General features: G+C 37.1%; 2 protein-coding genes and 1 pseudogene across 2 annotated transcripts; 1 reads left to right on the top strand and 2 right to left on the bottom strand.

The window, feature by feature from the left end:
• Window positions 1–2801: 2801 nt before the first annotated feature.
• LOC145126161 (ABC transporter G family member 1-like) lies at window positions 2802–5757 on the bottom strand. The gene is made up of 7 exons (XM_079061563.1): window positions 5420–5757; window positions 5088–5167; window positions 4522–4986; window positions 4343–4429; window positions 4113–4238; window positions 3724–3918; window positions 2802–3628 (listed from the first exon to the last, which is right to left on the bottom strand). The coding sequence occupies exons 1-7, from the start codon at window positions 5721–5723 to the stop codon at window positions 2864–2866; spliced, it is 2022 nt and encodes a 673-aa protein (XP_078917689.1). The 5' UTR covers window positions 5724–5757; the 3' UTR covers window positions 2802–2863.
• A 1578-nt stretch (window positions 5758–7335) lies between these two features.
• LOC145127611 (uncharacterized) lies at window positions 7336–8082 on the top strand. The gene has a single exon (XM_079062775.1). The coding sequence runs from the start codon at window positions 7336–7338 to the stop codon at window positions 8080–8082; it is 747 nt and encodes a 248-aa protein (XP_078918901.1).
• An 11179-nt stretch (window positions 8083–19261) lies between these two features.
• On the bottom strand, window positions 19262–19371 carry LOC145127922 (U6 spliceosomal RNA; annotated as a pseudogene).
• Window positions 19372–20867: the final 1496 nt, after the last annotated feature.

The following is a 20867-nucleotide window of genomic DNA, read 5'->3' as shown; positions in this document are numbered from 1 at the left end:
GGGTATGCAATCTCATCATTGAATCAATATAAAAAATCAGTTGTAAGACATGCTTTCCATTAATTGGAAATTTTGGATATCTACAAAAAACTTCAGGTCAATGCATCACAATTCACATGCTTGGGAGACTTGTAGTCTGCTTCTTTACACATCTTTATATTTTTTTTATTTCACTTCCATTTTCTCGTTTTTTTAGGTCAATGCTGAATCAGTTTATGTTCTGGGTTTAGGCTTAGGTGGAACACAGTCAAATCCTTCCTTGATCTAAAGACTACTACCAAGATTCATGTAAGTTATTTCCCATTTTTTTACCTAAAAAATAACTGCATTTTTGTAAAAAATGGTTAAGTTGACAAGGAATGTTTGAGACCAGAAAAGAAACAGTATTTGTCTATCAGCACTTACTCCATACATAACTAAGAAGGGTAAAACGGTCATTTTATTGCATTTATATGAATTATGTATTCCTCTTTTACATACAACCCGAACTGAATGAAGCCATACTAGTTTTGTACAAAGAACTAGTATGTAGATTATGTACAAAGATGAAACCCAATATACAAAGAACCCTGAGGCAATCCGCAATTTCAAGCTCGGGCTAATACTAGTTTTGTATCAATTGCAGATGTAATTCAGGTATTCTTTTCAAATATATCGAAATTTACTTCCCAAAAAAATATATATTGACAATTGTCCAATGGATTTTTGGTCTTGAAATCACTAAATCATGTGGACTTGGTTTTTATTGTGTTATTATGAGGTTTAGTGATAGGTTTTCTGATTTACAACTTTTGTATTTTTATTAGGGGAATGTGCTCATTGCTGTTCTTTCAAACTACATGGTTGACATTGATTGGATGATGTTTCATCTTTAGGACCTTTTTGTTCAGGTGGAACTTTCGATGATGAGTATGAGGACATTTCTGTCTTTTTTACCTTCCCGAATGGGACAAAAATTGCAAATTTTGTCTCATTGACATCAATCCAATGCACACCAAACAGGGTCCAAGTTCTCTGTTCTTTCTTCTATGACTCTATTTACATGTAGGTTTTAGGCAACAAATACCAAAACAAGTTCCTCGAAATGATTGATTTCAGGCATATTTTAGTTTTATAAAATAATATTTCATGGATAAAACCTTTAAATAACATGTGCATAATTTTAATTGATGTCACTTTCAGAGTTCTTGTGGTACATGTCTTGATAAAGGTAGTTACAGGCAATCAAAGAAGGGCATATGGAAAGTCCTAGAGACCAGGTTAGTTCTTTAATTTCCTTTTTAATTAAAAATATTGCATCTTTTTTTTTTTATAAATGCTAAATGAGTTGTTAATTTTGGTGTGACTGATAATTTCTGAAGACCAATTCAAACATAGTATTTTCATTCCTTCCATTGCAGGAAAAAGTAAGTGGAACTTGGTTCGCCTAATTCCATGGGATTAAACGTGAATTGGAATCCAATTCCATTCCGATCCTAATATCGGGCGCAAGTTATCAAGCAATGTTAAACTTTGATATTAGGTGTTTTTGGATGTTTTTGGTAAACTTTGATAGTTGATGTTTTTGGTATTTAATGTTAATGTTTGGTTTTAGATTGTATTGGATGTTTTTGGTATTTAAATGTTAATGTTTGGTTTGGGATTGTATAATTATATTTGATGTTTGTATTTTTTTGTTTTAGACTAAAAAAAAAAAAAAAAAAAAAAAAAAAAAAAAAAAAAAAAAACCTGATATCATTTGTTTGCAAGGGATTAGCGATGGAAAGGAAAACAATCACATCTTAAATTTTTGTGACGGATTAGCTACGGGATTAGAAAACAGATATAGAGATTTGCTAGGGATTAGCGACGGTATATTGTCATTAAATTTTGCCGCCATTATCATAAATAACTATATTAAGTGACCAATTTGCGATGGATATTCCGTCGCTATGGTCGTCGCAAGAAAAATTTAATTCGTCGCTAAATCCCTCGCTTAGTCATTAGCCATGCTTAAATTGGCAATGGAGCAAGTCTGTCTTTGATCTGTCGCAAATGTTCTTTAGCAACAGAATAGCGACGGATTAGTCTGTCGCTAAAAACCATGTTTCTAGTAATGTTCGTAGCTAAAGTTATTTTTTGTTCGATTTGTATGTCCTTTCAAAGAGGTTATACTTGAGTTTTGTTAAGTTTACCTAAAGGTCATGCATTTATAAATTTTGGTAGGAGTGTTTAATTTGTTTTTTTCATGTTGCAACTTGCAGACTCTGATCTGATTATCGCCTGCTGAAAAATGTTGATATGCATTGATGAAGATTAGTCGAAAAAGTTGATTTGACATGATTAAATGACCAATGCCATTGTATTTGTATCTAGATCTTAATGATATTCTTTTGAATAAACTGTATTAATAGTCTTCGTGCTTAGCATTTTGATGTGGTTCACATGTCTGAAAGATCAGAAGTCTTAGGCCAATGACAATGAAACACAAAACAAACAAAGAATTTTTGCAATTTGTTTAATTTATTGCCACAAGCTCCTATGTTTTTTTTTTTTTAAATGCGGTGTTATAATTAAGAATTAGCATGCTTTTAAAAGAACAAATGAACAAATTACTACACTTATGTCATTGTAGTATCGTAATATATTCATTGGTATATTTTGTAAATCAAATTATTTGGCTATACAATCATTTTTTTTCCAAATTTATATTATTGAATAAACTACTAGTACAAATAGCTTACATATTAATATTAATATATATATTATTGTATGAAACATTATTACAGATACTTCCCATATTCTAAACGTCACTTAGCAAAAGTTATAAGATTTGACTTCTTGAAAATTCAGATACAACCTACAAATCTTAAGGCCGCCCTTCTTAATGCGAAGGTGTCGTAAGAGGATTCACCATTACTTGCGTGATCTGCTTCTTGGGAGCGACAAACGTCAAACCACTTAAAACAGGTTTAACATTCTCAACGATTTTTATTATAACGAAAAACAAAAACCGAGAAATCACCACCATCGCTAATATGATCTCCAAATCGTCCCACTTTGAGTAGGCCATTTCAACTTGCCATGTGTCTCTTAATATATACCCTCCATCCACGACTTTTTCCATTCCTGCTTCACTATATACATACTGTACTCCTTCAAACTCGTTCTTGAACAGTCCCTGATAAGCATACTTGTGAAATCCAATGTAATACAATGGGTATTTCCAAAAAGGATCAGGTAAATCATTGGGTAAGCGAAAGAACCCGCCACCTAAGACCATAAAGGCCTGGATCCCCGCTCCTACTATGATTCCCATTAAGTAATTTGGAACAATACTCGCGACAATCATCATTAGGCTCTCAACTAGCAGCATACAAGAAAACAGTACGGATGTGTAATAAGCGAAGTGATCAAATCCTTCACGAAGTCCTGTTAGATAGTATGCTAATGCCCCAGGAATCACCGATACTAGCAACAAGTATGGTGTTGAAGATAGCGTGTTGGCTATAACGAATGCCCCGGTTGAATAATGTCCATTTAATCTTTCACGTTCGAAGACCTTCATGTCCTCCACAAACGAGGGGAATCCACCGATTGCCATGAATGTTAAAAAAGAGGCCACAAACATCAGCATCGAACTTCTAGCCTGCATGTTTTTATCCATACATATATTAAAATCAATCGTGCATGGTTTAGAACGATCATATAGTTGTATCAGATAAAGGAATCTTGCTTTTTCACCTGAATCGAGCTGTAGTTTGAGCCAATATCATTGAAGAGTGTTCCAAGACCTAACGACAATGCTATGTAGATAGCAAGGCGCAACCAGTAGTAGCCCAGATCGCGATGCATGTTCATGAAAGATCTCCTCGTGAGTACAAAACATTGAGTTGAGAAACTAGCATGATTTTTCTTTTTATCAAGTGCTCCATCTCCCTGAGAAAATGCCATGAAGTTATATATTCAACTTAATAGTTGTGTTACCACAAACCTATCAATCTATAATAATTAAATGTCCACAATTTTTTGAATTTTTTTGTTTTTACTGTTAGCCAAACCAAGTTGAAAAATCTGGATTTTAGAATGGGACAACTCTTTTTTACTTGTATTAAATCTGTGTTGTAGCTCACCTTCTTGCATATTTCAGTAACTCCATTGCTAACTTCTTGGTAAGTACTAGATGATTTGTATGAATCTATCAAGGTATTAATCACTTCCTCAGCAGGTTTCCTTCCAGACAAACCTTGTTCGATATCCTATAAATTTCAATAAAGGTCTTTCGAATCACTATAAAATAATAGGTACAAACCATATACCCAGTTATGAAAATTAGCCGAAAGTACTTCTATAAAGAATATACCTCATCAAAATCCTTGTTTATTGTTCTAAGAAAGTGATCAGAAGGATTTTGGAAACTGGGGCAAGGGAAACCACTCAAAGCAAAAAACTGCGTCAAAGCAAAGATAAGATTAGCTCATGATTTTCGAAATTACGTTTGTTCAATGAAAAAAGATTAGATAGAATTGAACATGTGCTTACTTCCTGCGCATAGCTAGCGTTCCCGAAATAAACTGTTCTTCCAGAAGAAAGAAGGCAGAGATTATGGAAAAGCCCAAAGACTTCGCTGCAAGGCTGGTGAATGGATGCGATAATTGTTCTTTCTTCATGTTGATCAAGTTTTGCGATTCTGCTCATCACGTAATATGAAGCAGCACTATCAAGACCACTTGTTGGTTCATCAAGGAAGAGAAGCTTAGGGCGAGTTAAGATTTCAATACAGATGCTAACTCGTCTCTTTTGGCCTCCACTCAGGCCTTTAGCTCCCCACCCTCCGATTCTAGTGTCCATGGAATCTTGAAGGCCCATCTCTCTTATCGTGATTTCAGCTCTCTCTTTCTTCTCGGCTTTTGACATGCAATCTGGTAGTTGGAGCTGCGCGGAATAGTATACACTTTCTCGGACAGTAAGTGTTTGGATGAGTGACTCGTCTTGGGTCACATAAGCCTGCATCATATATGTATATAATTTAATCCCATTTTATCATTTCAAAATGAGACCATGAAAGTAGATGATAAAAAGATAGATATTTAAGTATTGGGACTTACAGATGTTCCATATGCTAATGTTTTCTTGAATCCATTAACTAAAATGTCACCATTCTGACTAGTCTTTGAGTCTAGTCTCCCTGCATGAAAAATATTAATTATACACTTATTTCTCAAAATAGGATCTATTACTTATTGATCATAATGTCTTTAGTTCGTTGCGGAAGAGATTAAAAGTTTGCATTTTGTTGCTATACGTGAGATGCATGGAGAGAACTATATATGTTTTTAATAGAGTTCTGGTTTTCTTGAATAGTTGAATTCGTATATATATATATATATATATATATATATATATATATATATATATATATATATATATTTATGCACACCTGCCAAGGCATCAAGTAGGGTGGATTTGCCGCAGCCCGAAGGACCCATGATAGCAAGGATCTCCCCAGGCCTAGCATACCCTGTAACACCTTGAAGTATCGACCGGTGCCCACCAGTTGTTCCATCAGGCACTGTAACCCACAAGTCGTTCCATGTCAAAGAGAGACCATTGGTGTTACATTTGGTTTCACTGTTACTGCAAGTGGTACGTCTAACTCCTTCATGGCATTGTAGTGTCGGTGCAAGGAATGTGATCTCCACCTCCTGGGGACTCTGTGTTTCTAGGTAAGCAGAATTTTCCATGTGAGAGAGAGAGAGAGAGAGAGAGAGAGAGAGAGAGAGAGAGAGAGAGAGAGAGAGAGAGAGAGAGAGAGAGTTTTGCTTGTTAAAAACGAAGTATTTGTTGAGTATATATAAAAGGTTAAGGTAACCACGTGTCATGATTGCCGCCATACATATATACCAAAATGCATGTGAAATATTGACCACACAAGAGCTTTAGTTGAATGAATTATTTCGTTATAACGATAACGATATCGTTATAACAATATTCGTCGTGATGTTACGATGTTAAGATACTAGAAAAATATCCCAATTTGATGAAATGTATATATTATGATGCTAGAAAAATATCTCAATTTGGTTTATTCAAATTAAAATCAAGGATCATAATCCTAAAAATTCTCTTAAATAAACAAAATTTCATCTATTCATTTTGTATTTGACAAAGCATCATGACATTCATGTTATTCTCTTGGTGATCTTATATATTTATTTGTACAAGGCGACGATGATCATGTTGGAAATCCTTAGTCAAGTAGGACACAAGGAAGACGAATTGAATAGGAGTCAAGTAAGGGGTTTGATCATAAACAAGGAAAATTGTTTTCTATTCTAATTCTACAAGTTTGGTTGTCTAGGCTTATATATATGTATAGATAAGGAGTTATGTATCTATACTGTAAACATATTGAGTTTTGAGTTAAGTTTCTCGATAAATTGGAGAGTTATTCAATCTATTTTGTGTTTATATGATTTCAATACATAAGTCCTGCGACAGACCAAGGCATCATCAGGAGAAGAGTGGGACCTCCTGATTTGTGGTGTTCGAAAAAAGGATTTGTCGGTAAATGGTTTATACCGACAATTGATTTTTCTGTGTTGATCTCACCTACGATTGGATTGATTCATGTACGATAGAAAAAGTGCCGGTCGCAAAAGTTTTTGGTGCAGTTCACGTATTGACGACAAAATATTTTCTCAATTGACGTCATCATTTTCTCTCAATTTGAATTGATTACACCAGAAATCTTGTAATCAAATTTATCGTTTCTGCGTGGATTTCCCTGGCCGATCAAACATTATCTGATCATCGCTTTTTTTTGGTCGATAGAATAGTGTTCACGATTAATTTGATTTGAAGAGTATTTGCCGATTAAACTCCTTTAGTTTGAAAATTAAATAACAATTGATCCCGCTTTTATGCTTTGAGGCTTGAAAGAACAATACTTTCAATCTCTCCGATTTCGAGTTTTTCTTTTATTTGAGTAATCACCATGTTGGGTGAGTCCTCGAATCTAGTGTTATCAAAGGAAATCGTAGCAACCTTCGTTCATTACTCGATATTTTGACAGCTACAAACTACATAGTTTGGGCTATGATGATAAAGGTAGTGCTAAGGATTCACAAAGCTTGTGTAGTAATTGACCCGGGAACCACCACCAACAAAGAGAAAAATGATTTGATCATGGGGTTATTGTACCAGTCGATTCCGGAAAGCTTGATTATTCAAACAGGCAATCAAGACACTACCAAGAAACATTGAGATGCAATCAAGGTTAGGCATGTAGGAGTAGCACGTGTTCAAGAAATCCGCTTGTAAACTCTCATGTTCGATTTCGATAAGTTCAAGATGATGGAGACTGAGCCAATAGATGATTATATTGGAAAGTTGTCCGCACTAACATCAAAAACAGCAACACTAGGAGAAACAATAGAAGAATCCAAACTCATAAAGAAATTTCTTAAAACCTTACCACGATCTAAGTTCATACATATTGTTCCATCACTTGAACAAGTATTAGATCTCAATGCCAATGGATTTGAAGATGTACTAGGAAGACTAAAAACTTATGAAGAACAAGTGAACGATGATAATTCTAGGGATAACAATCAATCAAAATTGTTGTTCACTAAAAAGGACCAACATAATCGAAAGAATCAAGATAACATTCAGGGACGATGGAAGGGTTCAAATGGCAAAGGAAAAGGCAACCAAAATGGAGGGTCGTCTAATGTCAAAAATTCACATTCATCTAATGTTACGGTGCGAAAATATAAACAAAAGAAAGATCATTATAGAATTATTTATTGTAGATGTGACAAACCGGGTCACTTTTCATCTCAAAATCCCGAACGACTCCAAAAGTTACAAGAGGTAAATCTTATCGAGAACGGAGATAATGATGCAATGGTATTCCTTCATGAAACCGTGTCCTTAAATGAAGAAAAACTAGTACCGTCTCGATATAACTCACAAGAAAACCATGTGTGGTACATTGGCAACGGGGCAAGTAATCATATAACGGGAAATAGTTCCTTCTTTTCAGAGCTCGATGAAGGAATAACTGGGCGGGTAGAATTTGAGATAAATCTTGTGTGAAGATTAAAGGAAAAGGTTCTATTCTATTACAAGGAAATTCGGGGCAACAACGATTGATGAAGGAGATCTATTACATACCGGATCTTAAGACTAACACCATTAGCCTTGGACAAGCAACAGAAGTCGGATGTGAAATTCGGACTAAAGACAATTATCTAACGATGCACGATGGAAACAATTTCTTGCTTATGAAGGTTCAATGAACTCCAAATCGTCTCTACAAAATAAAATTGACAATTAGAATTCCTATTTGCCTTCACACAAAGCTAAGCGAGAATACGTGGAGATGGCATGCAAGGCTTGGGCACATTAACTTCGAGTCAATGAAATCAATGTCAAAGAAAGGTCTAGTCAAATGGTTACCACACTTCAATCATGAGAATCAATTATGTGAATCTTGCTTGGTGGGCAAGCAAACTAGGAAATCATTCCCCACCATGACGAAGTACAAAGTAAATAAGCCATTAGATCTAGTACACGGTGATCTATGTGGACCAATTACTCAAGTTAACATAAGAGGAAACAGGTATACTTTCACACTAATTGATTATTTATCACAATACATGTGGATTTATATAATGAAAGAAAAGAGTGAAGCATTTGAAAACTTCAAGAAGCTCAAAGCTTTGGTGGAGAATAAACTGAAAGACTTCGAAGATTTTTCGAAGTGAACGAGGTGCAGAATTCAGATCACTCGATTTTCACAATTTTTGTGATCAACATGGCATAAAACAACATCTTACTGCACCATACACACCTCAACAAAACAGGGTGGTGGAACGAAGAAACTAGACACTTAAGGATCTCACAAGAAGCATAATGAAGGCTATGAAAGTTCCAAACTACTTGTAGGGAGAAGCGGTCAATCACTCAACGTGTAACGCCCCGTTCCTGGTACGCATTTTTATTATTATTCTTCTTGTTTTAGAAGCTACTCGACGAGTCAGTAGCCCTAGCTCGTCGAGTAGTAGCGGGTCTGCACGTGGTTTGAGCGTGCCGAGTCGACGAGTCGGTTACTCCCGACTCGGCGAGTCCGCGAGTCTGGATGAAACCCTAAATCCCAGGGTTTGTACCCTATTTAAACATCATTATAGCCTCCCACCCCAGCCTCCAGCACCTTTAGAGCATTTCTCTGTAAAACCCTAGTCCCCATTGTTGAGCTTGAGTGTTTTGTGGTAGCTTGGGAGTTGTAGAAGAGAATGAAGAAAAGAAGATCTATAGAAGAGAAAGGAGATCCAAGAGTTAGCTTCTATCAGCTTCATATTCTGGTAATAAAGTTATCACCTTGCTTATTCTTCCATTAAACCCTCTTTATGCTTGTTTATGCCTCTTTTGGAGCTTTATATGATTCAAGCTCGAGATTAAGCTCTCCTTAGGATGGAGACCATAGATCTGGATGTTATTGAGTTCTAGGAACTCAATATAGCTACCTTTATGCATATATGGCCTTGATTCCAAACCCTAAGTGCTTAGTGTTGGATGATTTTGGTGTTTTAGCCCCATTTTTGTGTGCATGCACGTAAAGTTGGAAACTTTACGTGCAAAACCAGCTCTAGAAGCCCAGATCTATGAACTGGATGCACTGAAATCGACTAGTATCGACTGTATAAGAATGCATGCAAGAGACTCGGCGAGTCCATGCCGTGACTCGGCGAGTCCAAGGCAATCTTCTTTCCTCAAGAACAGACTCGACGAGTTGTTCATACAACTCGGCGAGTCATAGTCTGGACGTGTTCATATGATGAAGGAGGACTCGACGAGTTGTTCATACAACTCGGCGATTCAGATGATGTTAGATTCAGCGATAGAGCGGGAGAAGAACTCGTCGAGTTGTTGCCAAACTCGACGAGTTGAAGCGAGTAGAGGATTAGAAAAGGTGTTAGGGACTCGGCGAGTTGGCGGCCCAACTCGGCGAGTTAGGTCAACTGAAAGTTGACTTTGACCAGGAGGTTGACGTGGACCAAGGGTAAATTAGTCATTTTACCCTGAGAACAGTTATCAGTATCTGATTTAGTGTTTATGGAAATTTGTAGCCGGGGAGTTCCGGAGCAGCAGTCAGCCAGTTTCAGATTTAGCATCTCAGTAGCCAGCGTTACGAGGTGAGTTTCCTTTCCAGTAGGAACGGGTCTACGGCCACAATGCCGGCCCGTTTAGTTATCAGTAGTTTCGGACTTCGTACCGATGCAGTAGTTCAGTGTGCTTGAGGTCTTTGTGATCCAAGCATGTCTTTGTGTTATGTGTTCCGGACTTCGGTCCGATGTAGTCTGCAGTATATTTGTTCATGCTAGTAGTCACGATTATGCTATGCTATGTTCAGTCAGATTTCGGACTTCGGTCCGATGCAGAGGGCAAGGCCCTGCTCAGTTCCAGACTTCGGTCCGATGCAGTTTCCGGACTTCGGTCCGATGCAGAGGGCAAGGCCCTGGTTAGTTCCGGACTTCGGTCCGATGCACTTTCCGGACTCCAGTCCGATGCAGAGGGCAAGGCCCTGGTTAGTTCCGGACTTCGGTCCGATGCACTTTCCGGACTTCGGTCCGATGCAGTGGGCAAGGCCCAATATGTGTGTATATGTTTGTATGGTATGTGGTAGTTTTGGGGAGCTCACTAAGCTTCGTGCTTACAGTTTCAGTTTTTGTTTCAGGTACTTCCGCTAGCAAGGGAAAGAGCTCGGGTTGATGGCATGGCACACACCACAGTTTTATCCTGGGAGTTTGTTTAGATGTTTGATATGATAGTGACATTAGTTTGATTGGATACTTTCACTATGGCGTTTGAGAAATACGATTCATGGTTTTATTGTATGGCATTTGATATTGTAGGTTTTTAGTAATATTAAAACAAAAATTTCCGGGTTGCATTTTTGGGATGTTTCACAACGAATTTGATAAATCGTGTGTACACACAAGTCCTAGCTATGAAACTTCATACAAAAGATTCAAGAAAAAGAAACTGAATTTAGAAAATGTTTGTATATTTGGGTGCCTCGCATACGCAAAAGCTAAATCTATGAATCTAAAGAAGTTAGATGCAAGATCAAGACCACTTGTTCTCCTTGGTTCTGAACCAGGTACGAAATCCTGTCATCTACTTAACCCAATGACACAAAATTATAAGTCGAGACGTTATTTTTGATGAAACCAAAGGGTGGGATTCGAATAAGAATGTAGGAACCAATATTGAAGAACCGGGTTCATTCACGATACCATGGGACAACCAAAACATCGAAGCTAACAAAGACTCATATATGATAGATCAAAATAATGAAATAGAGTCTGAAAAAAATGATCAAGGAGATGGAGATCAACCGAGTTCATCCAATAATACAAATAATGAACGAAACCCAGTACAACAGGAAACACAAACAGTGACCGGTATGCAAATGCCTTTAATAACAATTGTACCCCCAAAACGATTTCATGATTATGTACTTGATTTTGATGAACTCGACGAACTAGATGAACTTCTATTACCAACCAGTGATGAACCAGCAACGGTTGAAGATGCAATGAAGCAATCATGTGAACCAAATTCTTTGACATTTCTAAAAGAAGCTGGTTCACATGATTGCAATCCAAACCACATTCCAATGGAACCTGGAAGAAAGTTGACAAAGGCCGAAGATGAACAAGAAATCGATCTAACTCAATACAGGAAGGTAGTAGGATGTCTAAGGTATCTCTTGTAAACAAGACCCGATATGGCATTTCTGGTTGGAGTTATAAGCCGATATATGCAAAGTCCAAGAGAATCACATGGTTTTACAATCAAACAAATTTTAAGGTATCTACGACAGAAAATTCACATGGACTAAACTATGAGAGGATTGGACAGAAGAAGCTTGTAAGTTATAGTGACAGCAGTCACAATATTGATCCAGATCACAAAAAGAGTACAACTGGTGATATACTTTAGAGTAAATTACACGACTAGTCCCTATGGTTTGGGGTAACTTACGTGTTTGGTTGCTAACTTATTTTATTAACTCGAAAGGTCCCTACTATTTGTTTTTGTTACGAGTTTGGTCCCTTTCTTACATAAAGGACTATTATGTCCTTATTAATTTTGTTTTTAATTAATTTTATTATTTATATTATTTTAATTTATTATTGTAAGTAAGAATAAAAAAAGGCATGTGGGTCCCACTCCTTTACTGGTTCTCTCGATACCCTTGGTTGATTGATCCTTGTTCATCATCATCGCCGACCTCCCGTATTCTCAATCCTCTGCCCTTATCTCTATAGACTTGAAAGTGCTCCCTCCTCTATCTTCAGAGTCGAGTATCTCCTTCATCCACTCCTTACCACCCACCTCTTCATCACTGAGAGAACCCCGAAAGCTTAGTGAGTTCCCCCAAAGTACCCATACACACATAAACATACACATACAACAAAGAACAACATACTATGGGTCCAATCAACCTTTCAGTTGGAATACCCCTGGCCCTCAACCATCGGGTTGGAATGCCTACATACTACGAGCCCAATCATCCTACCGGGATGGAATACTCCCGACCCACAACCATCGGGTTGGAATGCCCATACACCTATACGTACAACAATAACTACTATGGGTCCAATCATCTCGCAAGATGGAATACCCCAGGCTCCTCAACCATCGGGTTGGAATGCCAACATACTATGAGTCCAATCATCCTACCAGGATGGAATACTCCTGGCCCACAACCATCGGGTTGGAATGCCCCACTTCATATACATATAATAACTACTACTATGGGTCCAATCATCCCTCGGGATGGAATAACTACTATGGGTCCAATCATCTCGCAAGATGGAATACCCCAGGCTCCTCAACCATCGGGTTGGAATGCCAACATACTATGAGTCCAATCATCCTACCGGGATGGAATACTCCTGGCCCACAACCATCGGGTTGGAATGCCCCACTTCATATACATATAATAACTACTACTATGGGTCCAATCATCCCTCGGGATGGAATACCCCAGGCCCCTCAACCATCGGGTTGGAATGCCAACCTACTACGAGTCCAATCATCCCACCTGGATGGAATATTCCTGGCCCACAACCATCGGGTTGGAATGCCCCTACACTAGCAACCATGCATACATAACAGGCAACCACATAACACTCTACAGAACCAACATACTAGGGCCCTATCATCCTACCGGGATGGAATACCTTCTGCTACTGCTCAACATACATATCCCACAGGTAACCTCCTACCAGCGTACATAAGGCAAGACCAACTACAGGTCTATAAATATAACCACTACCCAACTACCAGGGCGCTGATCCAACAAAACTTGCCATCACTTAACTACCTTATCCTCCAAGATACTAAGCTAACAGAGCATAACATCATATCATTATCCTATCTACCAGGATACTAGCAAGCATATCATCACATAAGCATAACAAGCTCTAAACAACAATTCAAAGGGCCAACCTTGGTGCCTTAGACCCTTGAGTACAGTGAGGATAACTCACCTGAAACGAAGAACCGAACCACGAAAGCACACTCCCAAAGCACTGCTCCAAACCCCAACACCTATTGCCATCAATGGACCATTGCCATAGATAACCAATTACCATAACACCCATGAAGGTCGAGTCCTTATACTCTGAAAACTCTTAGAACACGACTCAACTCGCCGAGTCACCCCAAGAATCGTCGAGTCCAACGATCTCCGAGTCCCATCCTGCTCAACTCACCGAGTCACCTCCCGACTCACTGCTTCGAGGTTTAACCAGAAGAGATTGGGGTTTTGCGACCAGACTCGCCGAGTCCAAGGCAATCTTCAACAGACTCGCCGAGTTGTTCTTCCAACTCACCGAGTCCATGCACATGTTCATACAACTCGTCAAGTACACCCATGTGACTCGCCGAGTCTCTCCAATTCTCAATCCATACAGTGGCTTTGCGAACCATGCAGGGGCTCCAATCCATAAATCCACTCTTCTACAGTCTAACCCTCACATAAAGTGGCAAACTTTACGTGAAACCAAGTAGATATAGGCCCAAAACACTCCAGGGCTAGGGTTAAGGACTAGGGGGCTTCACCAACAACTCTTAGACAGGGGCTTTATGACATTTTGGACCATCACAAGCCTAGATCTGAGGTAGCAACCTCAAATCTAAGCCTGTAACTAGAAATAGCTCTCAATCATACCAAAAATGCCCCAAATCTCAAATGATAAAAGATCTAGATGCAAAAGAGCCCAAGCAACAAATTATTACCTCCAATATAAGCTCCAACTGAAGTAGATCCCGGATCTACACCACTCCTTTGCAGCAAGCCTCTTGATCTTCAAGCCCCTTTCCAAAATTTCCTCCTCCAAAGCTCTATTCTCTCTATTAATGGAGGCTCACTCGATTTTAGGGTTTCTGGATCTCAAAAGGGTAGTAAAGAGGCTAAGGGTGGGTTATAATGTTCTTTATATAGGGCACAACCCCCGGGATTAGGGTTTTCTCTCTACAGCACCAACTCGTCGAGTCCAAGCCGCCGACTCGGCGAGTTGGCCACTAAAACCGCGACAGAATCCCACTCCGACTCGGCGAGTAAGCAGACCTAATCGTCGAGTCCCTTATTTTATTTACACTTTTGGCCCTTCATTGAACTTCTGAAATTTCGGGTTGTTACATTACTCATGACGCAAACCATCCGATCACCGCTTTCCCCATCGTCTCCGATCTCTCTCTCTCTCTTTATCGGACAGACATAACACATGACATACCTATGTTTCCATGTTCTATTTGACCATCTCACATGTCATCAATGTTGTATACCGTCGCTGGTCTCCATCACAAGCAATCGCCAGCTGCCTCCATCGACAAGCAACCGTCGTCGGCCTCCATTGTCAATCTTACCGATTATGGTCTTGGTTGAGTTCTATTCAGTTGCTTTGTATAAATTTCTTTGTCTGATTTCAAGTATTGTTACATAAATCTATGTCCATGACTGTTTAATTTCAATATTTTTAGTCTGATGTCAAATGTATCTACATAAATTAAAATTCAAGTTTCAACTCGTGCTCCATGTATGATTTGTGTTTCAACTTCTGTTTCAATTTTGATCTCCAATTTCATACCTGATTTATGCTTCAATATTTGTATCATATATCTTAGTCCAATTCTTAATGATAAATATTATATATTATGTCAAGGCTTATTGAAATTTGATTTTAGATACAGATATGCAATGGTTTTAACTTTGATAATGGATGTATGGTGGTGGAGAAGAATATGGTAGATAACTTTCTCGGGAGGAGGGTCATTCACAGACATGAAACGAGTATGGAAGGGGGAACGCGGAAAAATGGTAGGGTATCTAAGGTAAGGTGAGGTGGGTGGGGTTAGGGGTGTGTTTATTTAAATAAATTAAAAACTCTATGACAAAATAGTCTTTTTAAGTAAGACAGTGACCAAACGTGAAACAAAAACAAACAGTAGGGACCTTCCGAGTTAAAAAAATAAGTTAGGGATCATACATGCAAATTACCCCAAACCATAGGGACCATTTGTGTATTTTACTCTATATTTCACTATGGGTCATCCCCAATAATGTGGTGTTCACAAAAGCAAGATATAATTGCATTGTCATCTTATGAGGCAAAGTTCATGGTAGCCAATGCAGCTGCATGTCAAGCATTATGCCTTCAATATCTATTAGGCGAAACCATGAACACACCACGAGAAAAGGTAGCCTTAACAGTAAGCACAAAAAATCTTGTTTTTAATGGAAGAAGTAAGCACATAAACACAATATATCATTTCATTTGTAACTGTGTTGAAAACAAACAAGTGGGGGTTGATTACATTCCCGGTGAAGAATAGAAGGAAGACATTCTGACAAACCCATTAGCCCGAACAAAGTTCAAGGAGATGAAGACCTTGGTTGGGATCAAATATATTTCTAGAAGGACTTAGAAATTAGGGGTCGGTTGTTGGAATTCCTAAGTCAAGTAGAACACAAGGAAGACTAATTGAGTAGGACTCAAGAAACGGGGTTTGATCCTATACAAGGAAAGTTATTTCCTAGTCTAATTCTATAGTTAAGATATAGACTAAACTGCACAAATGGTCCCTGTGGTTTGTCGAAAATTGCCACTTTGGTCCAAAAAGGTTTGGACTAGCACCAGTGGTCCAAAACTTTCATTTTGTTGCGTCTTTGATCCAATCTATTCTGATTTTTTTCAAAATGACGGATTTGCCCCTGTTAATATGATTTTCTCTTTTTTCTTATTTGTTTTTCTGATTTCAGATTAAAAAAAACAGAAAATAAAAATAAAAATAAAATTCTCTCTCCTCTCTCTCTCTCTCTCTCTCTCTCTCGTAAATATGCAGCTTTAGTCACTAGATCACCTGCTTCAAAGCTTCTCTCCATTGAATTCATCTTCTCTGGTACTAGAGTTATCAAGGACGACTTTAACAACAATTTTATTGAAGTCATCTTCTCGTGCATCTGATTCAAATCCACCGACGAACCGTGCTTCTTCATCTACCTTCTTCTTCATCTGCTACTCCCTCAAACACAGATCTGGGATGTTCATGACGGCTAGGGTTTCATGGAGACTATTCTCATCTGATGGCGGCGTTATGGTTTGGACAGGCGGCGCAACTAGGGTTTCCAATGGTGGTGATGAAGAGTTCGAGTTCTTCGTATAGCCGAGATCTAATCGCCGTTTTTTCCAGTGTTTCCACCTTTACAACGAGCTCGATTTGGCTGTAAATCGATTTTAATGGCGGGTTGAAGCCGATTTTGCTTTTTATTCAGGTTACTGATCTTTCTTACAATCAGATTTCAAGGGAGAAACCAAATGTTGTCCTGTGGATCCTGTCAAATGGGTGATGTTTCTTGATCTATCCTATACACACAAATCGATTACAGATTTGTTTTCTGGGTTTTTTAGTTCCAGAAATAATTTTGAAGAACATATGATTTCATATTCATTTTCTGGGTTTTTTTGTTCCAGAAATAATTTTGAAGACAAATCGATTTCATATTCTTGTTTCTTGATCTATCCCATACATACAAATCGATTACAGATTTTTAGTTCTAGAAATGCTTCAGATTTATGAGTTTGTTTGTTTTGTATGTGTGTACTTTTTTCTTTGAAGAACTTTTGAACTATGATGTGTTTTGGATTGCGTTCGTCAGAGAGAGAGAGAGAGAGAGAGAGAGAGAGAGAGGGAGAGAGATTTTTATTTTTATTTTCTGTTTTTTTTAATCTGAAAGTTAGAAAAACAAATAAAAAAAAGAGAAAATCATATTAACAGGGGCAAATCCGTCATTTTGAAAAAATAGAATAGATTGGACCAAAGACGCAACAAAATGAAAGTTTTGGACCACTGGTGCTAGTCCAAACCTTTTTAGACCAAAGTGACAATTTTCGACAAACCACAGGGACTATTTGTGAAGTTTAGTCTAAGATATATATATATATATATATATATATATATATATATATATATATATATATATATATATATATATATATATATATATATATATATATATATATATATATATATATATATATATATATATATATATATATCATGGTTGCAGAAATCGTGATTAATCGGCGATTAATCGCTTGACGTTCTCCAACCGTGGAGGATTAGGGCATTAATCGGAAATTTAGGATTAATCAGTTTGGCGGGATTAATCGGCCTTGGCAGGATTAATCGGTCAACAAAAGTCAACAAAAGTAAAAAAAAAGTCAAAAAAATTTAATAAAATTTAAAAAAAATTTAAAAAAAAAATAAAAAAACCAACTTTTTTTTACTCCAAAATTTTCAAATTTTCAAATTTTCGAATATTATACCAAAATGTTCATATTTTCGTATTTCCAAATTTCCAAATTACAATTTTTCTTATTTTCTAATTTTGAAGTACTTGTTTTTCTTAAGATATATTAAAATTTAATTAATTTTAATATTTTATTAATAATCTATGGTCCCCAATTAATCCCTTAACACCAGTCGACCGTCGAGCTACCGTCGAACGATTTTTACAACCTTGATATATATATATATATATATATATATATATATATATATATATATATATATATATATATATATATATATATATATATATATATATATATATATATATATATATATATATATCTTAACTATATTATAAAGCATATTTAATTTTTCTTGAAATTGAAGAGGTACATGCTTGATAACTTAAAGTACAAATCTGTTATGCATAAACCACTTTTCTTTTTATGAACAAAAACTAATTATGGTGAAAAAATAATCAACGAAAATATTTAAGGAACGAAACATCAATTATTATTATTTTTTCTTTTTTAACGTGGTCATGATGTTTGCCCAAAGTTTGGGCATGAAATTTATCTAACATATCAGCCAGAAAATGTATAGTCATTGAAACAGTCAAATAACATTTTCTGAATAAAAAAACCATTCATTGAAACAATATTAATTGTCACCGGCACTTTGCACGGGTATACACCGCGTGTGGGTGTATATATATATATATATATATATATATATATATATATATATATATACACAGAGAGAGAGAGAGTGAGAGATAAAAAGAGAGAGTGAGGGAGAGAGAGAGATAGGTTCAAATGTGGATGAATATTGTAACATCCCCCTTTGGAACGTATCATAATATTGTCCGCTTTGGGCTCCCGGCATGAAAACTTCCCAGGGGGTCACCAATTCCTAGATTGCTCTCGACCGGGCACGCTTAACTACAGAGTTCTGATGTGATCTGATGCCCTCACAGCTTTAATATGCGTTGTGATAGAGAAGGCATCCACCCCCCCCCCTTTAAGGAATGCTTAGTTCTCCTTCCCAGCCAATGTCGGATCAGGTGCAGCTAACATGCCCGCCTTCACCCCCCATTATAGGTTTCGACGTCCCCGTCGAACACATCGGTCCGTGCCCTAGCTCTGATACCATTTGTAACATCCCCTTCTCGCATGTATCACAATATTGTCCACTTTGGGCTCCCGGCACGAAAATTTCCTAGGGGGTCACCCAACCCTAGATTGCACTCGCCCGGACACGCTTAACTGTAGAATTCTTATGAGATCTACTGCCCTTACGGCTTTAAAACGCATTGTGATAGAGAAGGTATCCACACCGCCTTTAAGGAATGCTTAGTTCTCCTTCCCAGCCAATGTGGGATCAAGTAGAGCTAACATGCCCGCCTTAAAATTTAGACCATTTATCGATTTGTGCGTGTCATCCTTGCTCAGGTGCCATGCTAATCTTTTCTATATCGTTCTAGTTTTATCGGATGATGGGCAGGTTAGCTGCACCTGATCCAACATCGGCTGGGAAGGAGAACTAAGCATTCCTTATAAGGAGTGTGGATATCTTCCCTGTCACAACACATTTTAAAGTCGTGAGGGCAGCAGATCCCATAAGAACTTACAGTTAAGCGTGCCCGGACGAGAGCAATCTAAGCATGGGTGACCCCCTGAGAAGTTTTAGTGTCGGGACCTCAAAGCAGACAATATTGTGATACGTGCCATAGGGGGATGTTACAGATATCTATTGTCCAGACGTATAGATAATGTTATTCTGTGAAAATGACAAAGAAAACATGTTGTTTGTTAATGTGAATACGTTCAACCTTACATAACTATTGTCATTATCATGCATTCTCACTAATTAAATCATCTATGAGATTATTATAGACCTTTTTTTATGATGCACAATCTGTCAGAATGTTTATTTGCAAGAATGAAAATGAGTGAAAAATGATACATTAGAACAAAAAGTGAATATGAATTATTGAGAATGAATGATAATGATGATAGTTGTGTGAGGTTGAACGTATTCACATTACTAAGCAACCTATTCTATTAGTCATTCTTATAGAATATCACTGTCCACATGTCCGCACAAGAGATGTCCATCCACACTATAACCTAGCCCTATATATATATATATATATATATATATATATATATATATATATATATATATATATATATATATATATATATGTATGTATATATATATACACCCACACACACAACCACGAAGGCTAGGACACATAAAAGGTCAACAATCTTTTGATACTAAATGACCAAATAAGATATAATATAATTGATGAGCTTCAAATGCTCACCCTTATTCATCGTCCTCGATAACTTTATAAGGTTGATTAAATCATTCATGTTTAATAAGGGAAATTTTGTTAGGTTTTATATGCTTCAAATACAGTTTAAACTAGGTAGCGGAAAAATCAATCTCTCATATGCCTAAGTGTACATGCAACTTAGAAGAACCATATAAATACAAAAGAAGGACGACATACCTCTCTTGCAGAAAATGACCTTCAAGCTTGTGCCCTTGTGTGTGCCACCTTGTTTGGATGAAAAGGATTTAAAACTGGAATCCTCTCTTGGTTTACACCCAATGAACTCAAAAGAGCATAATAAAAAATAACTAGGAGGGGTCAAACTCTAAGAGAGTTCGTGCACATGAATAGGAGGGAGAAGATGGCAAAAACTTCAAGCCAATGAGCAAGGAAGAATGACTCTCTAAGGCCCTACTTATAGCCTTGGATATCTTCCTACGTTTTATATGTTGGATTAAGGTGTCTAAGGTCATAACTAAATTGGTATGTTCTAGTAATTAAAAGCAAAGTCCTTTTTGAGTTTCCCTCATAACTAGAAACTGATTAAAATTAATTTATTAATTTTTTATGATTAATAAATTAATTAGAAACTGATTAAAATTAATTTAAAATTTATCATAATTAATTTGGAATTAATTTTGGATCAATTGGAATTAATTATGGGCAC

The sequence above is a fragment of the Lactuca virosa genome, chromosome 7, assembly GCF_052849685.1.
Source record: "Lactuca virosa cultivar CGN04683 chromosome 7, Lactuca_virosa_CGN04683_v6, whole genome shotgun sequence".
In the NCBI taxonomy this organism is placed as follows: Eukaryota; Viridiplantae; Streptophyta; class Magnoliopsida; order Asterales; family Asteraceae; genus Lactuca; species Lactuca virosa.
This window is presented reverse-complemented; position numbering and strand designations above follow the sequence as displayed.

Excerpts from the sequence above, each read along its gene's own strand:
- LOC145126161 (XM_079061563.1), bottom strand. The coding sequence starts at position 5,723 with ATGGAAAATTCTGCTTACCTAGAAACACAGAGTCCCCAGGAGGTGGAG. Across the intron at positions 4,430-4,521 it reads ACGCTAGCTATGCGCAGGAA|TTTTTTGCTTTGAGTGGTTT; the intron begins GTAAGCACATGT and ends GCTTTGACGCAG. Across the intron at positions 3,629-3,723 it reads CAAACTACAGCTCGATTCAG|GCTAGAAGTTCGATGCTGAT; the intron begins GTGAAAAAGCAA and ends AAAAACATGCAG.
- LOC145127611 (XM_079062775.1), top strand. The coding sequence starts at position 7,336 with ATGGAGACTGAGCCAATAGATGATTATATTGGAAAGTTGTCCGCACTA.